Source organism: Cyprinodon tularosa, unplaced genomic scaffold (genome assembly GCF_016077235.1).
Source record: "Cyprinodon tularosa strain WSP-4 unplaced genomic scaffold, ASM1607723v1 ctg579, whole genome shotgun sequence".
NCBI lineage: Eukaryota > Metazoa > Chordata > Actinopteri > Cyprinodontiformes > Cyprinodontidae > Cyprinodon > Cyprinodon tularosa.
The window spans coordinates 29205-55032 of NW_024039317.1; the positions used below are offsets into that span (position 1 = coordinate 29205).

A 25828-nucleotide genomic window follows, 5' to 3' on the forward strand; every position below is an offset into this window, starting at 1 on the left:
GCCAGATGGGATTGTTGACATGCATCCCTCACAAATATCAAACATCATGGAGTACGACTTTCAGACCATTTTATATATTGACTTTCTGTGGTATCTTTTTGCCAAAATGTAGTCATGGAAATCAATATAAGATCAGTACTGTTTTTTTTTTGTAATATCAATTCTATTTTCCAGGTAACACCCCTTTGGAATGAGTAACTAGTGTTCCTTCATGCATGTAGATGAGCAGAAGTCAAATACAATTATCATTGCTCCTAATTTCACTGCATTGCCAAAGCATCACTTACTAGTTTGTCCTTGTTATTCTTAATGCACAACATGCATGAGTCACATTTAATCAGTACCCTTAATCCTGCTTCCAAGCCTGTGACTCGTCTCAGTTTACAAGCTGTGTACATCAAGTACAAGAATTTTACCTTGAGGTAAGCATCGATAGTTCCAGAGGACAAGTCACTGTTGCAAGGAGCAAGACGTTCCTAGAAATGCACCACAGAAGGGAATGCCCGTATGTTGATATCAAAAACAAGACCACAATAATGAGAAACCCGCAGCTCCCTGAAGCTTTTCTTAGGGTGTTTATAATGACAACCACAGGTTGTCAGTGTTCAAAGAAGTGTAGCATTCTTAAGAAATGTTAAAATGAACTGAGGTGCTAAGATTGAGACTCATATATAAGTAACAGCCTAAAATGTCTAACCCTTAAGAAATCAGTGACCAAAAATGTGTAGCTTTTTTTAACACAAATAAGATCTGTCAAATTACCTGATTAAATTCTAAGGTATGGCTTAAGTGAAATAAATACCAACCTATATGTTAAAACCGAATTTTGTTTTCCATATTATAAAAAATATATAATTAAAAAGACAAACAAGGAATGTGATTTAGTTGAGTTTAATAGGAACTAGCATAGGAAAGTATAGGATATGACAAATGGTATGACAAAAATAACTTTCATTTTTACAGAAAAACTGGAACTATTTCAAAGAGTAATCCATAAGCACATTCCCACCAAATACATGTTTCTTCATTTGATGTATGCATAAACATCTTTGTTTCTCTGAAAGATATAAAATGTTTCAGTTTGCAGAGCACAATCAGCTGTGGCTAACCCTAATCTTTGTTTGAATTTGGTTAACGGAAGCGGTAGTTGGAGTAGGACGGCGTGTTCGCAGCATCTGTTGAGGCTACAGGAAGAAGTAGGAGGCCAGTAGATGTGTCTTTCTTACACCGGTCCATTGCCTGCTTGTATGTTATCTTCTCCTTGGTGATGGGGTCTTCCAGCTCTTTGGAGTGCAAAGCCTCGTCTTTTAACTCATCAGCCATTGTGCTGTCGATCAGATCTGCTGCAAGCGCCTCTTCGATGGTTAGGCGCCCTGCCTTATTGGGATCTACCAACCCACCGGTGAGATACTGCGCTTCCATGTACCTCTTTGCATTCTCATTGGTCATGTAGCCTTTCCGTGCTGCCTGTCCAACTGCCAAACGTTTCTTGGTCACAGGGTCCTCAATTCCAGTGAAGGCCTTCTGGGCATTCAGTAGCTTATGCATTTGGTTTGAGTCAATTAGGCTATGCTCAACGGCCTTGTGAACAGAGAGTTTGTCCCTTTTGGCTAGATCAACAATCCCGCCAGAGGCTGATTGAGCCTCCAGAAGCTTCATAGCAGTTTCTTGATCTATTAGTTTCCGAGTGAGAGCACTTCTCACAGACATGCGGCTTTCAGTGGTGGTGTCAAATATGCCGGAGATTGGGAAATGGTCATCTCCTGTGGGAGTATTAAGGTTGTTCAAACTGCCGTTGCTGTGCTGACTGCTCAGGCTTGGGAATGAGGACCTCAAAGGTGAAGGCATGGACTTCAGGGGTGAAGATGGGAAGGTCTTGCCTGGGGATTTTGGTGTTAATGGTGGAACATACGATTGTGGTTTTTCTCCTGTGACAAGGAGAGCAAACTCAGAAATAGGCATTTTCCCTCCCTTGTAGCGGCTCACGTCGTACTCAGTCAGACGGCCTGCCTTCAAGGCATCCTTGACAGAATATTGCTTCCCACTTTTTCGATCTTGAAGAACTGTGGTATCTCCATCTGGGCCACTTGAGGTGATTTCCTCCCAGTCGCACTCCAGCTTAGACAGCTGTAGGTAGTGGTTGCGATCGATTACACCTTGTACGTAGGCATCATAGGGAGACAGGTCTTTGCCAGTCTGTGGATCAAGGATGGTGATCCTTGTTGAGAGGTTTGTCTCCCTGGTGTGAGTTTCCGAATGATCCTCTGACTTAATTCCATTCCGCAGCTCATCAATGAGAGTATCTCTCATGTGTATTTTATCTTTCTCATTTAGAATTGCTTTCTCAAGTCGCTGGACCTCAGAAGATGTTTTAAGACTTCTCTGGCGTGCCATCTGGTTCCTCTCGCTCATCAACCTGGACTGCTGTTGGAAGGCAATGAATGTGGACTGTTTTTCAGAATCCAGGGCTTTAAGCTGTCTGAGGAGATCTTCCTTCTCCCTTTGCAGAGCATCCCGACTTGAGAGGAGAGCGCTCTCCTCCTGAGAAGTCATGGATCTTGATGTCTGCAAATGGTTCATTTGGTTGTTAATGCTCTGGAGGTTGTCTTCTTGATTTCGCCTTAGATTCCTCTCTTGCGCAACAGCATCTCTGAGACGGTCCCTCTCAGCTTCAACTGCTGGGTCTTTCTCTACTCTAACAACTTCTCTATAAACAACCTTTTCAATAGACTTCTCCTTCTGTAGGATCTCCAACTTCACTCTAAGGTTGCGGATTTCTCTCTCAAGCCGGCTGATGTTGTTGCTCTCCTTCTCCATCTCAAAACGAATATCATCAGTGAGTTTCTCCAGCTTGGGATCCTTCTCAACTTTCAGGACCTCCTCAATGATGATCTTCTCTTCAATGGGTGGTGGAGCATTCTCCAGTTCAAGAATGCGAGTCTTTATTTGCCTGAGCTCAGACTCAGATTGGATCTTCTTCTGTCGCTCATCCATCTTAGCCAAGTCTCTTTCTTTTTCTTCAACCAGTGCTCTCAGCTGTCTGACCTCTAATTCAAGTTTTCTGCGTGTTTTCACTTCATCGTCCAAGGTCCTGTTCAACTTATCATGTTCCTGGATCTGCTTGGGGTCTTTCTGAAGGCGGAAAACCTCCTGGGTGATAATCTTTTCCTCTGGCCTCTGCCTTTCAAGGGATATATATTGATTCTGCAGCTCAAAGAGACATTCCTCCATACTCCGGCGTTGATGTATCTCGTCTCGTACGTCCCTTCGAAGCCTGTCAGCCTCTTTCTCTAGGAGAGGGTCGTTCTCATACTTGATGACCTCCTTTGACACAAGCTTTGTCTCCACTTTGGATTTTTCAGCTTTCAGTTCATCTCTTTCCTTACGTAGGTGACTCAGCAGCTCCAAGGTGGTGTCATAGTTGACTTGTAGGCGGGAAACTTGGTTGTTGAGTCTCTGCAATTCCCTTACAACCTCTGGGCTCTTCTCTTCTTTGATCACCTCCTTTGTCACATCCTTGTATTCCACTTTGGGTTTCTGGGTCCGTAGGCTAGTTAGGGTTGTTGTCACTGAGTCAATCTCATCCTCAAGATCTGAACGGTTCCGACTCAAATCCTGCAGCTCCTTCCTCAGACGCACCAGTTCTATCTCAGTGTCAGGATCGACTCTGTAGATCTCATTGACTATCTCTTTGACCTCCACTTTGGGTTTAAGCAGCTCCAGTTCACCAAAACGAAGCTGAAGAGTAGTGAGTTCCTTCATCAGGATAACATTCTCATCCTTCTCCTCTTCTAAAGCCATTCTTATTTTCCTTGCCTCATCTATCAGCTCTGGATCTTGCTGCACTTGTTTCACAACTTTGGTGACAATTTTGGGTTCAATGGATGGGATGACCCTCTCCAGTTCATTAATCTGGGACCTGGTGCTAAAAATTATATCATTGAGAGACTTGGAGCGTAGTTCTTCCTCTGCAATGTCACCCTGGAATGTTAGAACAGCTTTAAGCTTCTCTGGGTCTTTTTCCAATCTCACCACTTCTTTCTCCACAACCTTCTTCCTGATTTTTGGTTTCTGCTGAGCCAGAACATTGATCTCAGTTTTTACGTGCACAGCTTCAGTATCTTTTGTTTTAAGCTCCATCCGGATCCTCTCCATCTCATCTCTGATCTCAGCCATCTCTTTATCAAGCTTGGGGTCTCTCTCATATTCGGTGACCACTCTGGTCACCAGCTTAGGTTCTACTTTGGTCAGTTGTAGTTCTACGTTGATGATCTTCTCATTGATAAGTTCTATATCAGAACGGATTCTCGATCTTTTGAAATCTTCATCTTGAATTCGACTTTTCAGTGACTGGATCTCCGCTTCCACTTTTGGGTCACGGTAATACTGCACTACCTCCTTCTCCTCCAACCTCTCCACTCCTCTCCTGTGCTTCAGAGACAGAAATCTCTTACGGTAGCTTTCCAAGTTATTCTCAGCATGTATACGCCTGTTGATTTCTTCATCTAATTCCTTTTTCAGACTATCAGTTTCCACCAGATTTTTCTGCTGGCTCTGAAGCTGCAGCTGCTGACTGGCAGCCACCTGGACCACTTTATCTTCATTCTGCAGACGAACCAAAGGGGAAAAGAAACAAAGCATGAAAATGAAAAGCACACCTTTGCATTAAAAAGGAGGTTAATTGAACTTGCTTGATCTTCTACCTTTGTCATCATGTTCTTTGCTGTCCCCAGTTGACTGAGGCGTTGGTTGTTTTCAGCTGAGATCTTAGAGTAACGGTTCAGCAGGTCTTTCTCCTATACCAGAAGCAAACAAAATGCATTAGTTTCAAAACCAAAAATAATTAGGGGTGATATTAAGTTGTCTTGTTCTTATTTAATAATTGCCTGAAAACCCACCGTTCTTTGCACGTCTTGAGCCAGAGTTGAAGTTAGACGTTTCTTTGGAGTTGATGCCTTATAGGTGTCATCTTCGCCATTTTCGTCGTCCTCCTCGTCATCATCATCATCATTGAGAGTGTCACGATAAGTTTTTGACTTGAGCTCATACAGCTATAAAAAGGAATCAGAAAGAAGGATTTAGAACATGGTAGTGCATCTCTGCCTCTCCCCACAAAACTGTACACAGGATGATAACAACCCCACAACACTTATGCATATGCCTCTGGAGTTTTAATGGCTTACTACTACAACATTGCTTAATAATTTGATGCACACCTACATCATTTCATATTTCACCACATATTTTTTAGACGTGGCAAGTGATATTGATCTTGTGCAGACTGCTCCCATTGAGTAGGGCTATTTAACAGAACTTTCTGAGCCGACTGGTTGAAGCGACTTATAGTGTAAAAAGTCAAGACGTCTGAAGCAGCAGGTGCAGCGAGACACCAACACAACTTACAACTCTAACACTCTTGCAGCTCCTCTATCAAAGAGGAAATTTTGGATTCTGAAAAGACAGATGCAATACAAGCAGCTACACATATCCTATCGTGCTGTAATGTTTATTTCATTTGGGTTGTGGACATGTAATTTTTTGGCTTCGTCAGAGCTACAGTAGTAGCCATTCAAAAATGTCCCACTTTCCTTAATGGCTCCTTGGCTGGTCCCCTACAATTCCTTTTTAGACAACAATCTTTGTAATAAATTCAAACAATTCCTTTTTAAACCTCAATATTTGTACTGAAATATTCTTTCTGTCAGGACTTGTGGATTTTATGATCTAAAGAGAATTGCATCTTCTGGTCAGACTCTGTAATTCAGTGAAAGGGTGGGGTCAGAATAAAAAAAATATGCACACCCAGGAGAAGGAGGGGGTCTCTCCTGTGGCTGGAAGTTGGAGGGGATTCTGCTGGGAGCTGCAGGGAAGCGGGCTGGCATTTGACTGGGAAGGGCCATTTCGTATGGCTGCTACTGTATCTATCTTAGACCCAGAGGTGAGTAGTAAGTAGTTACATTTACTTGAGTACCTTTTTGCCAAAAAATACTTTCAAAATTTGTTTTCTATACAATCATTTCTAGTTTCACTTGAGTAATGTCCTTAGAAAATATTATTACTGTTACTTATGTTACATGTTTAGCTACTCTATTCACTGTGAGTAACTTCAGTAAATAACAAATAAGCTTATTTTAAATAAAATTGCTCCACATAAAGAAAAATCGTTAACAATTGTGTTAAAATAAGCGTTTGTTTGTACACAAGCTTACTTTATACCAGGCAAACCTACCGTAAGGATTCAATGAAAACCTGGAGGTTCTAGCATGTATACATCATCTACTGTGAGGATTGGTTTGTTATTCAGCTTTGTTATTCAGATAAAAGCTGAACTGGGAAAGTGTTTCTTCTGCCTAGATTTGATAATTTTCAATTACATTTATTAGTTTTAATGATTTTATTTACTCTTTAAAATACCAGAAATTGCAAATAATTGTTGTCGAGGTATTTCTTAATACATGACTTAGAAGTAAGAAATACTACGAAAAGTTACTCAGTGCTTGTCTTTTTTGACAGATTTTTTTTTAACTCTTACTAGAGTAATTTATCAGATGGCTACTTAAAAGTAAAATTATGATAAAGTAGTGCTACTTTGACATGAGTATGATTTCGGGCGCCGCACAGTGGCAGCCCACTGCTCCTCAAGAGGATGGGTTAAATACAGAGGTAAATTTCTCCAATGTAAGATCAATAAAGTTCTATTATTATTATTATTTTGAGGTACTCTGCCCACCTCTGATCCTGCTTTAAACATTAGTACTACAACCTGATTGACCGACCCATTTCAGGTTAGTCTCAGCCAGCTGAAGTAAGAGCAGGATAAGATGGATTCTCATGTGTTTGCGAACATACAATGATGACGAGAATTCAGCATGCAGGTGAGGTAAAAATATAACTTATACATACAGCACAATCACATCACCCTTATGCAATTTAAACAGGTACTACCCTGATGCTACAGGAATGATCTGTTAACAATATTACTCAAATTGCACTTCAAATGTTTCCAACTCAGCATGCCCATTGCTTCAAGTGGCCCCAACTGACAGCAGCCTGACCTACTTTTCTCCTTGATTTGGCTCACGGTTTTGGTTGCAAAACTACCTGAATTCTCAGAGTTGGACAATTTTCGGGAAACTGACATGAATTTTAGAGGAAAACAAGGAATTTAAAGGGTATTTAAAACAAGAAGGTTGCCCCGTAGTGGGAATTCTAAATATATTTTAGAATATTTGTTACTAAAACAAGTATATGTAAGTATAATTCAGTTAATCCAAATCTCAAACAATCACATGGAAATATCACAGTTTCCTGCTGTAGGGTGCATTGAGGCTACATGCTGTTTACATTCCTGCATCGCATACACAGTGGAGTTCCTGAAACCTTCACTGTTATGGGTTCATTTTGGAAACCAGGAGCTACACATTTAAGGCCAACAGTTAATTAAAGCAAGTTTTGGTTATGGAAAAAATATTATGGGTAAACTATAATAGTAGCATGCAGGAGCAGAGCTACAGAATGGCCGACGATGGACAATGATTTTGTTGCTCCAGTGCACTTCAGTTCTCTTCTTAACCAGATCACTGATATCCTAATGTGAAATGTCCTAATATGATACTTTATTTGTAAGTATATTAATCATAAACTAACATAAAAAACAGTATTTATTCATATCAGTATACTAACATCAAAAATGGCAAATAAAGGTAATGCCCTTTGTAGAATTTGTTCTTGTTTATTATGGCGGAGAAGGGAAAGTTATGTGTATCTTATATAGGAATGTTCAATGTAATTAAAGATTTAAACAAAAATAAATGCTCAGTTAAAATAAAGTGGATAATAAAAAGAACTTATTATCCATTTAAATGTAAGAGCTTCATGAAAATCTGTTCTCAGTGATTTATTAGGAAAATCCTGATGTTGCGCTTGTTATTTTTGCCTCATTGGGTTCAGTGTGTCTGTGTCAGTTTGTTATATATTCTGAAGAAACCATATTTTCATAAATATAATTATCAATCTTTTCATAAAATATGGGAAAAGTTAAAAGGTGATGACACACCAAAGCAAAGTCCTCCAGATTAGGTAGAACTCTGGATTCTACAGCCTCCATCACTCACATTTAAAACACTCTGCAGATCTTTGGACAGACCCTTGAGTCGTTCTAAATCCTCCGACTTCTTCTCGATGTCATCCACCACTCTCTAAAAAACAGAAACATGGTTAAACATTGATGATTATTGAAGCTGTAGATTACAGATTTGAGTTTATGTCAAAACAACAGAGGTAGGAATGGAAGCACTATTTACCTTTTGGGAATTCTCCTTGGCCATTACCTCCCTGACGCCATCAGTGGGTTTGATGGTGTTATCAGGCAAGTTGAGCAAGAAAAAGTCCAGGGACTGACCAACCGTGTTAAACTCTTGATTTTTGTTAGATGCTTGTTTAAGGAGAGCCAACCTGGTGCAATGTAAGAAAATACAGTTTATATGAAAAAAAGCTGCTTATATGGAGGTGAAATCTTTAGTGAAGAACGTTTTCTTTTCTCCTCCTCACCTTTCCTCGAGCTGATTGTTGACGTTTGTGTACCGGTTCTTCAGGACTTTCACCTGACTCTCCTGGCGGCGGATGTCGGGGCAGTACTCGTTGAAGCCCTGCTGCAGGGGGCTGCAGGCTTGCTGCGTCAGGTCCAGATCTTTGCCTAACTTGGTCAGTTCTTCTTTTTTTGTGAGAACCTCCTTCTGCAGATTCTGCTCCACAGAAACACAAATGAGAAAAAAGAAAAACTGTAAGAATCGAATATCCTGGATCTTCCTGAGTTTTGCTGTTTGACTAAATGTGATACCTGCAGCTTCTTGGTGCGACTCTGAAGGACATCAGGTTGATCCGGAATGACGCCGTCTTTAGTTAGATGCTGCTCAAACCAGGAAACTGTGACATCAGTCTTTTCCAGCTGTTTCTCCAGGAACATTGAGGCGGTGGCTCTGGTGATTAGGAGGCAAATCAGAGAAAAGTTAAGCAAGAGGAGCATTTTACTAACACCTCTGTATCTTTGGTTTTGAATAAAAACATTTGTACTTCTTGTTGTAGAGATCAATAAGCGTATTGAGGTCGTGGATCTTGTTTTCCGCGGCGCTGAGTTTCAGCGGCAGCATGGCGGCCTTTGGACCCACAGGTTTCTTGGCCAGAATCGGATCCGCCTCTCTTTGGACGGCAGCTTTTTCAGACTCCAGCTTTCTGAGATTCAGGGCAGATTTCTGCAGGAAAAGGACAAACATTTGATTCAATCATACAGCTCTACCTTTTTCCCACAATTAAATGTTTCAGATCATGTAACAGATCTGAGAATCAAAGATTACCTCAGTAAATATAAAACTTTTGTTAGGAAGAGAAAAAAAGCTCTAATAACCAACCTGCGGAAAGTTGGCCCATTCCTTTAGTTTCTGTTATCATGTTGCGATTAAAATACCAGATTTGATTCCAGACTTTGATAAAAACCCGTCAAGTAGCTTTTTATAACAGAAAACCTGGTTCCATTATGCAATCATGAAGCAGCAAAGTAACTTCAGACCATCCCACCATATTAGTTTTCTTTCTGGTATGCTTTGTTAGTTTCATGCCAGATATAAAAGGTCAGTTTTTGTCTTGTCATTCCGCAAAATAGTTTACAAAAACTCAAGGATAAATACATTTTATCAGCAGGGACTTTCATGTTGGAGCTCTCAAGTAAATGTTTGCTTAATTTCTTGGGTTGGATGAGGTTAGCTGAGTAAGTGAGGCCTTTGAGGATTTAGCAGTTTGTTCTGGGTTTATCTCTGCCCTCTTGGAATAGTTTTTATAGACCTGACAACTCCTGGGAAGTTCCCCCAATTCCATAAGGTCTCTATTGGTGGATGACAGCTTTTAATGTCGTTCCTTTGATTCCGAAACCTTAGAAATAACTTTATCTCTCAGCTGCGTTTGGTTTTCCCTTAACATGTTTTAAAAATATTTGAGTCAACATCATGTTATCTGGGATTTTCTTATCAAATGTTTCCTTGAACTTGAATGGTTTGGTGGTAATAAAGCTGGGTGGTTAGCCTACAGAAATATAACTGATAATGAGGCGAATAACAGCTAATTCATAATCTAACAAGGAGGTCAACTTTCATATTCTCCCAACTTAGTTTGTATTTTCTCTCCTCAGTAATAAATGGAATCATTTAAAACGTCACTTTTTTATTTCTCAGTTCTTCATTGTACCACCTTATTTATTTATTTATTTATTTATTTATTTATTTATTTATTTATTTATTTATTTATTTATTTATTTATTTCAGCCAGCCCAGCCAAACCTAAGTTAATAATGACATATATGTAGATATACTATATTATAATACATTTCGGTAGAATCATGTGACTTAAATACAAGTCAAGCATTTTCTTGCTAATAAGACTAAATATAAAACGTTAATTAGTGAATATGTCTGAAGAAGTAGAGCTTATCTAATCATACTTCTTCCCCATAATGATCATTACCCTTTCTGTTTGCCTTCAGGTAAATGCTGCTAATAAAAACTGTTACTTTAAACCTGTATGTTCAGACGGATGAACAGACAGACAGACAGACAAATAAAGAGACAGACGGATGAATGGATGGAAAGACATAGAGACAGACAGATGGACAGACAGACAGACAGATAGACGAACAGAGAGACAGACGGACAGATAGAGACCAATGGAAAGACAGACAGACAGCAGACAGACAGAGAGACAGATTGACAGACGGAAAGACATAGAGACAGACAGATGGACAGACAGACAGACAGATAGACGAACAGAGAGACAGACGGACAGATAGAGACCAATGGAAAGACAGACAGACAGCAGACAGACAGAGAGACAGATTGACAGACGGAAAGACATAGAGACAGACAGATGGACAGAGTGATAGAGAGAAAGATGGACAGAGAGAGAGAGACAGACAGATTGACAGACAGACAGATGGACGGATAGACAGACAGATGGACAGACAGACAGATGGATGTTTTTAATCTTCACCTCATTCTCTTGCTGCCTTTTTTCCAAGTCCTTCATGGGGGCGCTGGAGTCCAGAGGGGTCCTCAGTCTGTTCAGGGTTTCCTTCTCGTGCGTCAGCAGAGCTTTGTTGATCTTATCGATGTCACCAATCAGCTCTGGGACTTTTGGATCCTCAGGTGCACTTTCAATAACAGCTGTTGGGTAGAAAAGGCCAGAGTATTTATTTTGATCGTTTCCAATCTGTAGATTTTATTCCTCTTGTATATGAAGAGATGTTCTCCTCTTACCAGCCTTCTGGGGACGGATCACCTCTGCTGTGGGGGTTTTCAGCGAGTCCATCAGAGCAGATCGACGCTTCTTCAGATCTACCAGTTCTCTGTTGAGTCTAGAGGAGGAAACCCGGTCACATTTCAGGGTTCAGACAGTAAAATATTAAATTAAAAGATGAATAAAGAGAGTTTTTCTTGGCCACCTTTTTATCCTCTCCAAGGCTTCTGGGTCAGGGGGTGGAATCTCAAAACATGCCCCTGGGAGGCTCATGGTCCTTCCCTCTCTGTCCTCAAGCTCCCAGTACTTATTGTCCGAGTTGGACTTCAGGATCAGCGTCTGACCGCGCTCCACTACCCCCTATGTTAAAACAAACATGGCTGCACTTCACCTCCTCTTGTTTGATTCAGACAGCTCGCCGTTAAATGAGTGCCGTCTTACCCGTTCCTCTGCCCAGTCGCAGAGAGACACCACCGTGGTGGGCTTGGTGGGCGGGATTCTGCGCAGTTTTAGAGGAGCAATGTTGCTGCTGAGCTCCCTGAGGGCTTCCAGGCGCTGCTCGTTCCTTTTCACCGATGGTTCGTCTCCCTTTAAGTTCCATAAAACAGTAATTAAGTCTTACATACCAACAGATTTCAGATTACATGAAGGGTGCAATCTTTATGGTGTCATTAAAAAAAGTAAATCAGCCTTAAAAATATATTGAAAGTTGTCCAAAGAAGATGGAAAACACTAAAAAATTCAACCAGGAGGGGACCTAACTAGTGGGTCTTAATGTTGCTAAACTGGACACAGTCACGTCTCACAGATTACTTTTCTGTTTCTTTCACTTCTTTATCTCAGTATATGAGTCCAGAGCTTTGAAAGGTGCAAACTGCAACCACAAACTGCACTGTATATTTTAGGGATTTCACTGTATGTGATGAAGCAAAATGACGTCCAAACAAAAAGAAGGGTGTGGATCAGTGTTCAGTCTCGGTTTCCTTTAGGTTCGTTCTATGACCAGCCCATCAGAGCATGTGACTAGATTAGAATGGGATTAAATAGAAAAAATGAGTCACTCTCCAGCTGGGAGGTTAACATCATGCAGGTGTGGAGAGTCAGCTTTCTGTCAGGTACTGATAGTATTTTACATAATGTCATAACATTTCATTTTGCTCACCTGAGCAGAGAACAATAAACCTCTCTGGTTTACGCTCTCCTTGCCCGATCTGTCAGCTTAGATCGCTCTGCAACACGTTTAAAGCTAGATACATATTTTATAACCTAACCATGACTTGAATTTCGCCACATCTTTCTTAGCATAAAGATGTTGGATTTTATTAAGGGGCAACAGATTAAAAAGCGGTACAACATAAACTCATAATCTGCTTTAGATTGGCAGGTGAAGATTCTGAGTCATCCAGGTCAGAGTCATTCCAAAAAAGAAAATTAAAAACAATCCACTGGACTTTGTTTCCAACTTTGAAGAAGTTTTGCTTTCCATCCAGGAAGCTTTTTCAATTCAAAATGTCAGGAAGGATGTTTTATACGTACTGTACTTTTATTTTTTCTGTATAAAACCTGGAACTGAACGCTATTCCTGACATTTTGAATTGAAAATGCTTCTTGGATGAGAAACGAAATGTCTTCAAACTTTAAACAAAGTCCAGTGGGTTGTTTTTAATTTTCTGATTTAGATTCTAATTTGTAGAAACATAGTCCTATTGCTTCCACTTTGTATAGAGTCCTATGAAGGTAAGTTCTTATTTAAAGTTGCAATAAGAAAACGTAAATGGGAATTTTAACCGATATTAGTGAATCATTTCAAAAGCAACTTTACCAGCCGAAAAAATGTTGGATTTTAAGGAATAGTGGAGGATGTACATTTTCCCAATGGATCATCAAAATAAGTGGTCCTTCTAATTGTCAATCATTGCGGTGATATGTTTACATAACGCCACTTAGACAACTTTTGTTGTCATTTTGTACACAAACACTGGAAAAAATTAAGGTTAGTAGTTTTTTCCTAAAATAAGTGCATTCATTGTTGGATTGAGGAGGTAAAAGAGACATTTTGCCAATGGAACAAGACAATTTACACTTAAAATAAGTAAACACAATTGCATTGTCTTATTTCAAGTGCATATTATCTAATTCTCTTATTTTAAGAGTAAAAATACACATTGAATTGGCAAACTATCTCATTTACCTACTCAAGTTTAGGGTAAATATAATTAATTTAAGAAATGTTTACTTTTTCAATAGCTGGTAGAAGTCCCTCCTGCTGAAATGACTGCAGAGTTAGAATAACTGACCAAAAAGCTTGTTTACCTCCAGCGCCAGCAGGATCTCCGGGTTCTTCTTGTTGTTGAAGGACTTTGGATCCAAGTTGGATTTGAGTCTCTGCAGAGACTCGGACAGCGTCTCCGCATCCAGCTGGAACTACATCAAACAGTCAAACAAACCCTCCATTAATGACATCATCCAGAAACGCATCTCCTGCCTGACTGAAAGGCTGTATCATTCCCTCTACCTTCTTGTAGTTGTCGACGTTCTCCAGGTGAACTTCCTGCGCTATGCAGAGGTTGAGGAAGGATTGCCACTCCAGATGCACTCTGTCACAGATATTCTGGCAGAAAACGACAGCTACATTTTAAATCCTGCTTTTTAAAAACACAGAAACAACCTCTGCTTTGCAACATGCACCTGTATGGCAGGTATGCCGGGGTGATCCCCCTCAGTGAGATTGTTTCCTTCCGCCACGAGTTGGTTGACCTCCTGCTCATGCGCCAAGAGTCCATTACTTTTGAATTTCTGTTCATAGACACACATGTGAGATTCACTAAACCATAAGTTTATCACTCAGACATCAGGCTGAAGTGGGCTCCACATGCGACTCCTCACCTCGTACTCCACGCGTACCCCTGAGGGGTCGGCCATGTGATCGCTCCAGTCTCTGTTGATAATCCTCTCCTGCTGGCCGGACAGGTAGACCAGCTCTTTGCTGCAGCTCTGCATGTACTCATACAGAGAGGCCAGGTGCTTGTGCCTGAGCCTGGAGCTGTCCTGCAAACACACACAAAAATTCAGAGTTTCCAAAGAACTTCTAGTGAAGATTTAAAGGAAATGTCCTGTAAAATAAAAGCAAACTCACTAATAGTTTGTTATATCTCTCTCTGAAGACTTTGTAATCCTCCTGGAAGCATAAAGGACAGACTGGTTAGAGCTCTGACTGAGAGTTTTGTGAGAAGCGTTCATGTGACACTTGGTGCCGTTACCGGGGAAGCTGTGGAGCCGGGCTGCAGCTGGCTGCTGTAGGCCTCAATCTCTTGGTGCAGAATGTTGTGCTCAGCGATCTGCTTCTCTACGTCGTACAGGTTGGGGCCGTACTCCTCTCCCATGATATGGTCCTACAAACCACAGAGCCTTCAGAGGTCAAACCTATATTCATCTCTTTGCACTGCAGAAAAATGTCAATCTAAGAAAGTCCATTTTATTTTATTTTATTTTATTCTTTTCCCTTGAATTAAGCAGATAACTGAGACTATTTGCTAATGAAATAAAGCAATTTACTTTTGAAACAAGAAAAAGATTGCAATAGTTACCAGTTAGCAACTTGGTGCTTGTAGGTTCCCAATGGGAAATTATATTAGGACCAAGTAGGACTACATTGGTGACTTAGAAACGACACTGTCAAGGAACGCTATGGACAGCGGAAACATGCAAGAGGAGGAGAGTCTAGTGTCGGAGGTCGTGGATGAGTCTCCTCCATCATACATTTTTTTATTTAGAGGAGGAAAGCGGGACGAAGATGTTGTGGAAGAGGACGCCAGGGCGGCAGAAGCTTGGTTTGGTGTAGAAGGCTTACAGCCGTACATGTTTGAGCCCTTGCCTCACAACGCTGCCAGTTCTGTTAGCTCTACGCCTGCTGAAGACACAGACGTCCATCTGAACACTGGGACGGGACTTAATGGGAAAGGAAATTATTCTTATTTCTTTTTTCAAAAGTTGCGTATATTATCAATCAAGATTCTATGACCGGAAAAATTTGATTGACAGATGACCGTTGATATATGATTGGCCGAATTTAGATATACAAGCTGATGTGTAACTAACTGGCCTACATAAGATAACGGGGGAAAAAACACAGATTTTAAGACTGGATTTTTTTTTTTTTTTTATAGAAATTTTCAAAATTTTGGGACAATATGGTCTGATAAAGAGTACATTTATGTGCATACATAATTAAGCCAGAATGATTTGACATTTAAATATGATTTCCCTAAGACTTTAAGTATAATAATACTTAAAATAAGAAAGGGAAATGTCTTGAGAGCTGTAAAAAACAAAACTTAGTTTTATATACACCCTGTGTGTACAAAATTACAATAAAGTTATTCTAGGTCATAATATTCCTTCCATTTGCAGATCACCTTATATACTCACTCAAATTAAGGTTGAATACACTTATTTTAAGAAATTCCTACGTATTTTTAGATAGTTTTTTGCAGTGTGTAGAAGTAAATCCAACCTTGAAGGTTTTATTCAACATTGAAATTTGCAGACAATCTTCTTAAATTAGCTTTCATTACTTGATGTATAGTAAGGATGAAAGAATTATTAAAAAAATCTAATAGCTGATATGATGTTCAAGAAGGAGCTTATAAGTGAGCCACTGATTTAATATCAAACTGCTTTACTTAGCTGAAGAGTTGGTATATATTTTTTCTTTAAATAAACAAATTTTCTCTTGGACAATTTGCCCATGAAATTCATTTTTTAACAAGAAAAAAAAACGATCATCTAATTTCAAGCGCATAATATTCAATTATCTTGTCTTAAGAGCAAAGATATTCGCTCCTTTTGCAGATGAACTGATTTATCTGCTCAAATTAAGGAAAAACATCCATTTTAGCAAATCATTTCTTATTTTTTAATCAGTTTGTAATGGAGCAACTCCTGGAAGCTGTGACGGTTCAGTCTCAGGAGGACTGCGCTTTCAGTTAAGGCGCAGAAACTGGGCTGGCTGCTCCAGTTCTTCTAGAACCAAGTCGCTGCTCCCTTATTGGTGAGTTTGGAGTCATTTAAAAGGCATTAACAGCTCAGCCTGAAATATTTAATTATTCTGATACCTTCATGATCCCTGTTATGTGATGCCTCAGACTGAGTCAGATTCAGCTTCCCTCTCCTAAACGTCAGCAGCATAAAGGTGATAATTGTTGGATCAGCTGGTTTCTCTAATCCTCTCCAACACCTACCAGCGAATCATTTTCCATCAACAAATATAATTTCTACTGCAACCAGTAGTGGATCAGGTTAGAGGAGTTTGACCGCTATTATTTTTACTGTAACACTCAGGACTGATCCTGAAGCTGCAGCAACGCTCAGGTTCAACTGACCAGTTTTTCTTGAAGAACAGGACCCCAGTCGATCTTCTGCTTCAGCTCCAAGTCTTGCACCTGGTCGTAAAGATCCCTGTAGAGAGCGCAGCTCTTCGCCCAGCGTTCATGCAGGTTTTTTATGCTAGAGAGGAAGCAAACATCACAAAATAGTTTTTTTTTTAATCCACTGTAGAGTTTGAGATACAGTGTTTTTAAAGGTCAGAGTTTTCCAGATGAAACGTACTCGGTCTCTATCACAGAGGCCTGCGGGTGCTTCAGCTTCTTGGCTTTACCCACGTCCAGGAAAAGGTCCTTGAGCAGCTCCTCGGCCTGACCCAGGTTGGCCGAGTTTTCCTGCTGGTGAAGGCATCGCTTGTTCTTCTCCTCCAGTTCCTTGTCCTAAACAGAAGCAGGGGAAAAACATTTCTTTCAAGCTGGGATTTGTTTTTTGCTTTTTTATTCTATTGTAGAACAGACACCAAAAAAAGCAAATAAAACTACAGCTCTGAAAGACACACATTTTACACAGGAGGTGCAAAAAAATAAAATAAAAAAAAACTGATCCAGAATAAAGTCCTTTTAAAAGAATGAGAGACGTCCGGTCCAATATAATCTAAATATGGGCACCACACTGGAAAAACGTTCGAGAGATAAGTAAAAATTTCTTAGATTAAGTGTATTTACCTTTATTTTGAGTCTGTAAATTAGTATTTTTACTCTTAAAATAAGATAATTAGATAATATGCACTTGAAATAAGTCAATGCAATTGTGTTTATTTATTTTAAGTGTAAATTGTCTTGTTCCATTTGCAAAATGTCCCTTCTACCTCCTCAATTCAAGAACAAACTCAATTATTTTAAGAAAAAAGGACTTATCTAGATTATGATTTTTCCAGTGCACAGTATGTGGAACTGATCCATGCTAGTATTGTTGAGGTAATCATTGATGATGTGTGAGTTTATTACACCTTAATATCCACTGCCTGTTGCATGTCAGAACTGATGCTTCAAGGTGTAATAACACCTAATCCTAACATTTACAATTTAATAAAGAGTTTGTTAAAGATAGCCTCTCTGTGTCTACACCTTGAAGCTTTATCTCTCTCTGGTTCTTTTCCCCGAAAAGAGATCATTTGGGACAACCTCTTTAAATAACACTTCATAACTTATATGTATTAAATAACCACGCTGCAAAAAAAAGATGTAAATAAGTATTTTTTTCTTAAAATAAGCGCATTTTTTTGTTGAATTGAGGACTTAAGTGAAACACTTTGTCAATGGAACAAGGCAATTTACATTTAAAATAAGAACTCAAACACTTAATACACTTAATTCAAATTTTTATTTATTTATTTCTAACTCGTTCTTGCAGTGCATGGGACATGACAACAGATTTTTATAGAAATTGTAATCTTACTCAGATTAGAGAAATTGCTTAGAGTTTACAGAAGGCAGCTGCTCACCTCTCAGGAAGTGGCCCCGATAAACACTTAATGGGGCATTTTATTCACCTCCAGTCTGCCACATCATTGCATCATACATGTTAGCAGATGAGTAGACATCCATGGCTGCAGCATTATCAAAATATTTCACTTGGTTCTTAGCTGAAGGACACCGCTCTAAAATTAAGGTGTAATAAACTCACACATCATCAATGACAATTATCCGAACAGTATGGATGATGGTGGATAGATATTCAAGGGAAATCATTTTGGAAATTATTTTAGCAGCAACCACTGATAATTGGAGGTTTGATCCACCAGAGAAGAATGTTTTTCCTGCAAACTTTAAGAAATTGAGCAATCTTTCAGGTGCAGATTTTTTTCAATTGTTTGAAAGTCTCAGGATCAGAGTAACGGGTTCCATCTCAATATCAACGTTAATTATTATCTTTCAGAGAATCCCAGAACAGTAGGTTTGGATCGTATAACAAAAGCCCAGAAACAATGACTTTGGGTTCCCCAGTTTGTTTTGCATTTAAGACACAACGAAGGGAGAAAGTTCGGAGATATGTGTAATCTGTGAACTATTTGAAGCTTCAGTGAAGGTTGTTTTCTCACCACACGCAGCATCTCCTCAGCTTGCAAGATGTTCTTCTCCACTTGGTCAGCATTCTTCTGCATGCGCTTGATCACTTCTGCAAGTTCAGCCGCCTCCTGCCTGCACAGAGGAACCCATAGAGTCATCCTTATCCCGGACCCAAATCTATCATATAACTATAAAAATAAGAAAACTTCTGATCAAATGAGGTTAACGCAACACACAGCCATATTTAATGAGCCACACGACTAAAAGTAGTGGAAAGCTTTGATTTAAAAGAAACATAAACATATTTTTATCTCAAATTCAAACCTAAAAAGTGTAAACCTGTTTTAAGCCCCATTTACTCTTATACCTTTTAATAAAACTTAATTAGTTAGGGCTCCACATGTTGGGTATAAACGGATCAGTGTTTCACCACCAGCCACGAAAGCGGTGCAGCAAACGTACGGAGGAGATGCTCTGGTCAGACGGGAGCAAAACTTTAAGCATCACCAGACTTAAGCATGGTGGTGGCAGCATTATGCTGTGGGGACACTGAGGTCAAACTGTGCCGAACAATCCAGTCAAAGCCCAGAACTGTATTCACGGTGAAACCTGCTTAGGAATATTTTTCTATGAATGAGTCTGAGCGGTTTGCAAAGCTGATCCAGAATAGTAGCTTTTAATGAGGCACTGAATCATCGAGGCTTGATCAAAACATGCATCGCGCTGCTAGCTGGTTATTACTATAAACATAAGGAAACTGCACCTTATTTTCTTTCACTTCCTGTTCATCAACCTTCATTGTGTTGTTCTTTCACATAAAAGATGGGATGAGTATGTGTGACTCCTTTTGCAATCATCATCATCATCATCCACTGAGAGGAAATAAACCTGCTAGCTCGGCTCAGCTGGGATCTTTGCTCATAAAAACCTCAGGCAGACCTGTTTGGTGGCTCCGTCTGTTTGGTTTAGGATTCCTTCTTCATGAAGACACGACAGCAAAGTATTTATCATGACCCGCCCGGATTAAGAGCCAGAGGACACATTGTTGGCTGGAGGGGAGCGTGTCCCCCTTCATGCCCTCCTGTTAAACGGTCAGGAATGTGGTTTGGTTAAATGTCAGTGAGTGAGACATTCCTTCATCCTCAAGAAAAACAAGCAGCGTTAGTGGTGGACTGAAGGTTTATGAAAGGTGTAGACCTGTCTTCCACACTGTGGGTTTGTAGTAGGAAGACTAATGGGTGACAAATAGTTTCTGCAGAGAAAAGTTTTCTGCTCTTCTAATCACTCCCACTACAGGAATGTATCTGTATCTGTAAGGAAGTTACTCAGTAACTTTTGCTCATATTTACCCGTCTTTATCAAACTAAGGACCATTTTCTTCATAATATTTACGGTTTGTGGATAGATATGACATGTACAATTAATTTAAACACATTTTGGCCCTCTAATATTGTATTAATTGCAATAATTCCCTACAGTATGGATTTATTTTAACACCATAGGAAATAAAGGCAACTAAAATCAGAATTTTTGCCTTTCACTGACTTTGTTCCTTATAAGCTTTTTTTCTTTTTACGACGCTGAAAAATTGCTGTAATTAGGACTGCCTAACGAGCCAACGCTGCATCACTCATCCTATCAATGTCAGCGTGTGGTTGAGGACAAACAGGAGACTTTGCAGTGCCACTCCTGTGCACCACACCCCATAATGAAACGCTAATCATGTTCAGAAGTATGTGCCCCCTCCCTCCCACCTCACAGGTGACAGCAAGCAGAGATACAGGCTTCACCTGCTCACAGCAGAGCTGACGTTGCTCTAAGGAGGCAGCAATTAGTGACAAGCTGAGAGAAAAAATGGCTGCAAAAGGTGAATCCCACCCAGTCACCTTCAGTGGTTGTAAAGCAATAATAGCCAGGTATTTATTACAAAATTAGCCCCTGATTGGATTGTCGACCTAATTGGTAAATAGGTGTGGAGAAGGATAACATTATGGTTAATGGAATAAAAAATAAATATTCAAAACTCTTGGATTTTTAATAATTTTCTACAATTTATTGATCTAAATTGAAATATTTTTGCTTTTTAACTTTAACATCTCTCTTCTTAAGCTCCAAAAAAAATTAAACGTTTTAAAGATCAGTTTGTTGTTTTGTTATTAAGAGGTAATACATCCTTAATAGAAAAAATATATAATTAAAAGCACTTTCATTATTTTTGTGTGTTTTAGAAAATAGTGTGGAATTCGCTCTAGAGGAGGTCCTTTTTAGGTACAAAATTATAAAGCAATAAAACTGCTTTTTTTAATTATTTTATGATCACATTTGGAATAAATATATGTAACTTTTAGCCACTAGGGGCGCTCGACCAGTAACTTCCAGGATTAGAGGCCCTGGAAGCCATAGCAACTGGCAGCTCTGCATTGTCACAAAGTGAAACAGTTGGATATTAAGTCATGAAGTAATTCTTAAAGCTAAGATTAAATCTGACATCTGAGAACCATAAATGTGTCTGATCAGGTGTCATAAGTTTTATTTGGCGAACAACTTTTAGCGTAGCTAGCTCTCGTGTTTAAGAGGAGCTCAGACTGCCGTAAAGCGGAGCTCTGTGTGGTAAAATCAATTACTCTGCAACAGTTTTGACCCTATTAAATTATATAGGATCATTTCTGAGAGCAGCAACTAGAAAAAATCATTTATTTCAAATTTAGCTAAACTTAGGTCAAACGTTACACACTGTCTTACCCTGTAACACCAAGTGTCACGACAAAAAATGATAGATGCTTATAATTATACTCATGCAGTGGAGAAAATGCATTATAATTGGCACAGAAATGCTTAATAACTCAAAAAAATTTTATTTTTTTTTTACCTCAAAATTTAAATACATTAAAACAAAAATGTTTATACCTATAATATGTTGTCGATTTAAAAGTATCAAGAATTTATCTAACAAGATCTGTCTTTCTTTGATAAAGAAACTAAAACAGACTTTTCTATTAGAACTGGAAACCCTAGCCTGTCTGACTTAGTCTATCCAGGCTATTTGATTCTCACAGAGATAATAAAAACTCACAATGGTTAAAAAAAAAAATCTGTAGTTTTTGAAAAGGATTTCGAATTAGGAGACAGAATCAGTGTTTGACAAGTAAAACTGCTTTTCTCAATAACCATCTATGACCCAGTTCAAACTTACTTTAACAATTAATTCTATCTTCATGAGTATTTTTTAATACATAAAGCAAAGGCTTGACATGTTTTTGGAGCCCAGGCTTCCATGTTGGCTGGGTTGTAGTTTTGAGTCGCCCATATAGGTAACTGCAGGCTGATGATTGACCTCTTTGGCAAAGAGGTTAAGAAAAGGAATCAATGAAAGAGGAAAGTTGAGCCTTCAAAATGTCCTCTGACTCTTTTTGCTTTTCAATCACTTTTATAGACATGCAGTCTATCCTGCTAGACTTTGATTGTCTGTTAATATTCAACAGGCCTCCTCAGTCATCAATGAACCAACAATACATTGAGAGATTTAGGGAAAAGCATTCCTCTGCATGAGTAAAACCGATACAAGAGCAGCTGTGAAGATAGAAGACTAAATAAGGAACAAACACACACACACACACCCAGGAAACCTGACACACACACACACACATTCAACTCACTTGCTGAGCTTCACAGAGCTGAGTTCGTTTTTCTTCGACATCTCGGGAGGCCGTCAGGGACGTGTTACTGTAATCTGAGTCCTGCTATGGTTCTTCCAGCACCCCACTCTCTTCTCCTCTTCTTCCTCTCACTAATGTGTTGTATTCTCTACTTCCACTCACTCCCCCTCCCACCCCACTCAGTTAAGAAGCGTCCACCTGTCTGTGCTCCTCCCAGGCCAACAGGTGTAGGTGTGTCATCCATACTGAGCGCTGCAGACCGGGTCGACCTGTTCCACTCTCCTGCCAGCTTCCGCTGCCTTATTTTTATTCCAGGAGTTTTTCCCTGCCACACATTTAATCCAGTAATCAAGTTCTGAGAAACCAAGCTTCAGGAAACAGGAGCTGCAATTTGAGATTTCTGTTTTGCTTTGCTTTCTTTTGCCTACAACAGTTTTTGTTCAATTGGAATCCTTCTTTGTGTGCCAAACTAAAACTTGATTGATAACTCTGCTTTGAAAACGTTTATTATCCACAGTAGTGTTTTAATTTTTAATCACAGTTATCGTGGAGTTAATCTGTATTTTAGATTTTCTTAAAAAGGCAAGTCAGCTGAAATAAAAAGTCCCAAATCAGGGATTTTCAGACGCTTATTTGGAGCTGCAGGTTTTTAGGGCATACTGTATCTATGTGCTCCTGAGATTTAAGTTTATGTTTCTTCTGCCTAAAAGTAATATTTAAACCGTGAGGTGCCCGAATCAGAGTGTAAGGCAAGGCAAGGCAAATTTATATAGCACAATTCAGTACAAAGACAATGCAAAGTGCTTTACATGATCAAAATATAGGAAAATAAAACAGAATAAAAGCAAGTAGGAAAAAAAAAAAAAAAAACATAACATGATTTTCTGTGTGGGGAGCTAACAATTAGGGTGATGGCAAGGAGACCCTCCAGCCTCGTAGACCATCAGTCATCAATAACCCAGAGATTATATTAAATCATTGCGATTTAAATTACAAAATTTCTTGTTTCATTTTTTGTTTTTTTTGGGAGCTCTTTCATTTTCCACCCAAAACAAACTTCTAAATTACATTAAGTTCATTTGAAATCAAAATCATCCAGGGGTATGAATAATTTTGACCTTTGCATTATGCAGTCTATATTATCCTCTCCCTATTCTAAAAAATATTAACCCACAGCACAATGCTGCTACCACCATGTTTCACACTGGAGATGGGGTGTTTATGGTCACACGGAAAGTTAGTTTTCTGCCTTACTTTTTTTTTTTTTGCACTATATTAACCCTTTATATGGTAAGTTTTCGGTCACTTCCATACCCCTTACTAATGAAGTCTAGAAGCAAAAGATTTATATCCAGCCATTCAGCTAAGATATGACTACCTGGAAGTACACATGATTTATCAAATTGAATGAGTCCTTGGATAATAATAACCAGCTAATGTAAAAAGATAAAACGCTAATTGAAAAGTTAATAAGCTAAGTTAAAAAGTAAATGTAAGTGAATGCATCAGCATTAATATCCTATGGTTGGGCAACAAAAATTGTTTAACTCATTGAATATTTTTTCATTAACTTTTGTTCTTTTTCTTAATATATTAAGGCAAGTGTCTGTCTTGTTTTTACATTGACCTTAATTTTTGTCATCAGAATATAGTTATTTTTTAGATGTTACAAAAGTAATAAGGTCTTGTCTTACCCTCCAATAGCAGTCTAAGCTTGAAACTTGGATTTTAAAAGTATTTCATTGAATTTAAGGGTAGCAAAATAAAGAGGTATTGTCTTTCGACTTAGAATTATTCACTACTTTTCGTAAGTCTTTTAATTAAAAGCCTGAAAATCATATCCCAGTTGTACTGTGACAAAGTGTGACACAGGGTTTTACAGTTCAGTAAAACCAACAAAAAAAAACAGAAACTGAAATAGATAACTAACCAAAATTAGATTTATACTCATCTTTTTTTATTGTTTATCAATTTTTTTCTACCTTAAACTTGTGTGATTTCCTTTTACAACCAGTTTTTTAATGGTTTTCTCATATGCACAATTTCACTCTAACCTTTTTGAATCCTGCACCTAAGAATTAACCGCAGTATCACTAAAACTAGATGTAAACTAAACATTATTTAAATTGAGCAACTAATAAAACTCAAGACATTTAATCTAATAACTGATTAAAACTGAATTAGAGAGACAAAAAAAACTCAAAGTGCAAAACTGTTACAACCTTGGTGTGGAAAATGTTGAATAGTTCTGAAAACTTTACAAGTAAAGGAATGTAGAGTAACTTGTCCTATTGTGTGTTTTGAGTCGTGATAAACTCTTTTTTCACTTTCCAAATATAAAGTAAAAACAGAAAGATAAAACACTTTCACATCTGATGTAATTGAATATTTCCGATAACGCAGAAGAGAATGAACTATTGGATTTGGATGCGTACGGTCAGATTTTTCTGACTATTGGTGCTCAGAACATTAAGGATCAGCAGAGCCTAGAGCAGCTGAATTTCCAGGTATCTGTACTTATCGTGCACACACACCCAGTGCAGTTATCCAAGTGTCAAGGTCTGAAGTGAGGAATGCAAAGTCCAAATGAGGGAGTCAGAAAACTGTGGCTGATAACATAAACCCGGGTTCAGTTTTTCATGGGGGAATGTGAGAGCTGATTACACACAAATATGCACACCTTTATAAGGGAAGCTGACAGGAGACAGCTGACAGGACTTCAATGCGACTTCTTTCCGCGTCATTGGGAAGAAATGACTCCAGCATGCTGCCCTGTCTCATGCTTCGGAAGGGTGTGTGTGACTCACACCCAGAGCAGCAACTCCATGAAGCCAACGCCTTCATACCAGCGAGGAGAGGGAGGGGTTAGAGAACAAAGGTGAGAGGAAATATGGCTCAACAGGAAGGACAGAGCTGTCAGACAGGAAAGCGGACACAGTGAGGGGGAGTCACACCAGGCCTGGACCTCAGACCCTTGCTGTAGTTAAACACCATGAGAGAGATGCTGTCGCTTAGAGTGGATCAAGAGAAAGCAAATTAAAAAATTTTCTTTGGACTGACTTAGTTAAACTGCTAAAAACAAGCTGGGACTGCTATGCAGCCGGTGTGACCAGTTGGTGTGTTCTGATAGATTCAATAGACCAGGAACTATTTATTCATTCATTAAACATCTATGGATTTCCTTTAGACTCAATGTGATCAAATAGACTACAGAGGAGGGCTTCAACAGGGGGTCCAAGGAAGTACTGCATGGGGGCCATGAAAGTTTTGATTGATTACACTTTTTATATTCCTCCCTGCTATAATTTTCAGTAATATAAATGTCTTTAAATACAAATTAACATGAACTCAACACACTGAAGTAAACGGATAGATGGAGGCAGAAGATGTCAGTCACCAAAGTACACATTGGTGGGCAGTATTTCATTCACAGCACCTGCCCATCAATGAGGAATCAGAAATGCTTTAATAATCACAGGGCAACATTACTTACATTAGTCC

General features: G+C 39.1%; 1 protein-coding gene across 1 annotated transcript; it reads right to left on the bottom strand.

Moving 5' to 3' along the window:
* Positions 1-875: 875 nt before the first annotated feature.
* LOC119797289 (envoplakin-like) lies at positions 876-22496 on the bottom strand. The gene is made up of 22 exons (XM_038306306.1): positions 22328-22496; positions 18704-18803; positions 16888-17042; positions 16662-16785; positions 14541-14672; positions 14417-14458; positions 14167-14328; positions 13969-14076; positions 13796-13891; positions 13594-13704; positions 11722-11868; positions 11486-11640; positions 11301-11398; positions 11035-11207; positions 9073-9251; positions 8840-8978; positions 8551-8744; positions 8304-8454; positions 8115-8198; positions 4899-5051; positions 4704-4796; positions 876-4605 (listed from the first exon to the last, which is right to left on the bottom strand). The coding sequence occupies exons 1-22, from the start codon at positions 22366-22368 to the stop codon at positions 1132-1134; spliced, it is 6111 nt and encodes a 2036-aa protein (XP_038162234.1). The 5' UTR covers positions 22369-22496; the 3' UTR covers positions 876-1131.
* Positions 22497-25828: the final 3332 nt, after the last annotated feature.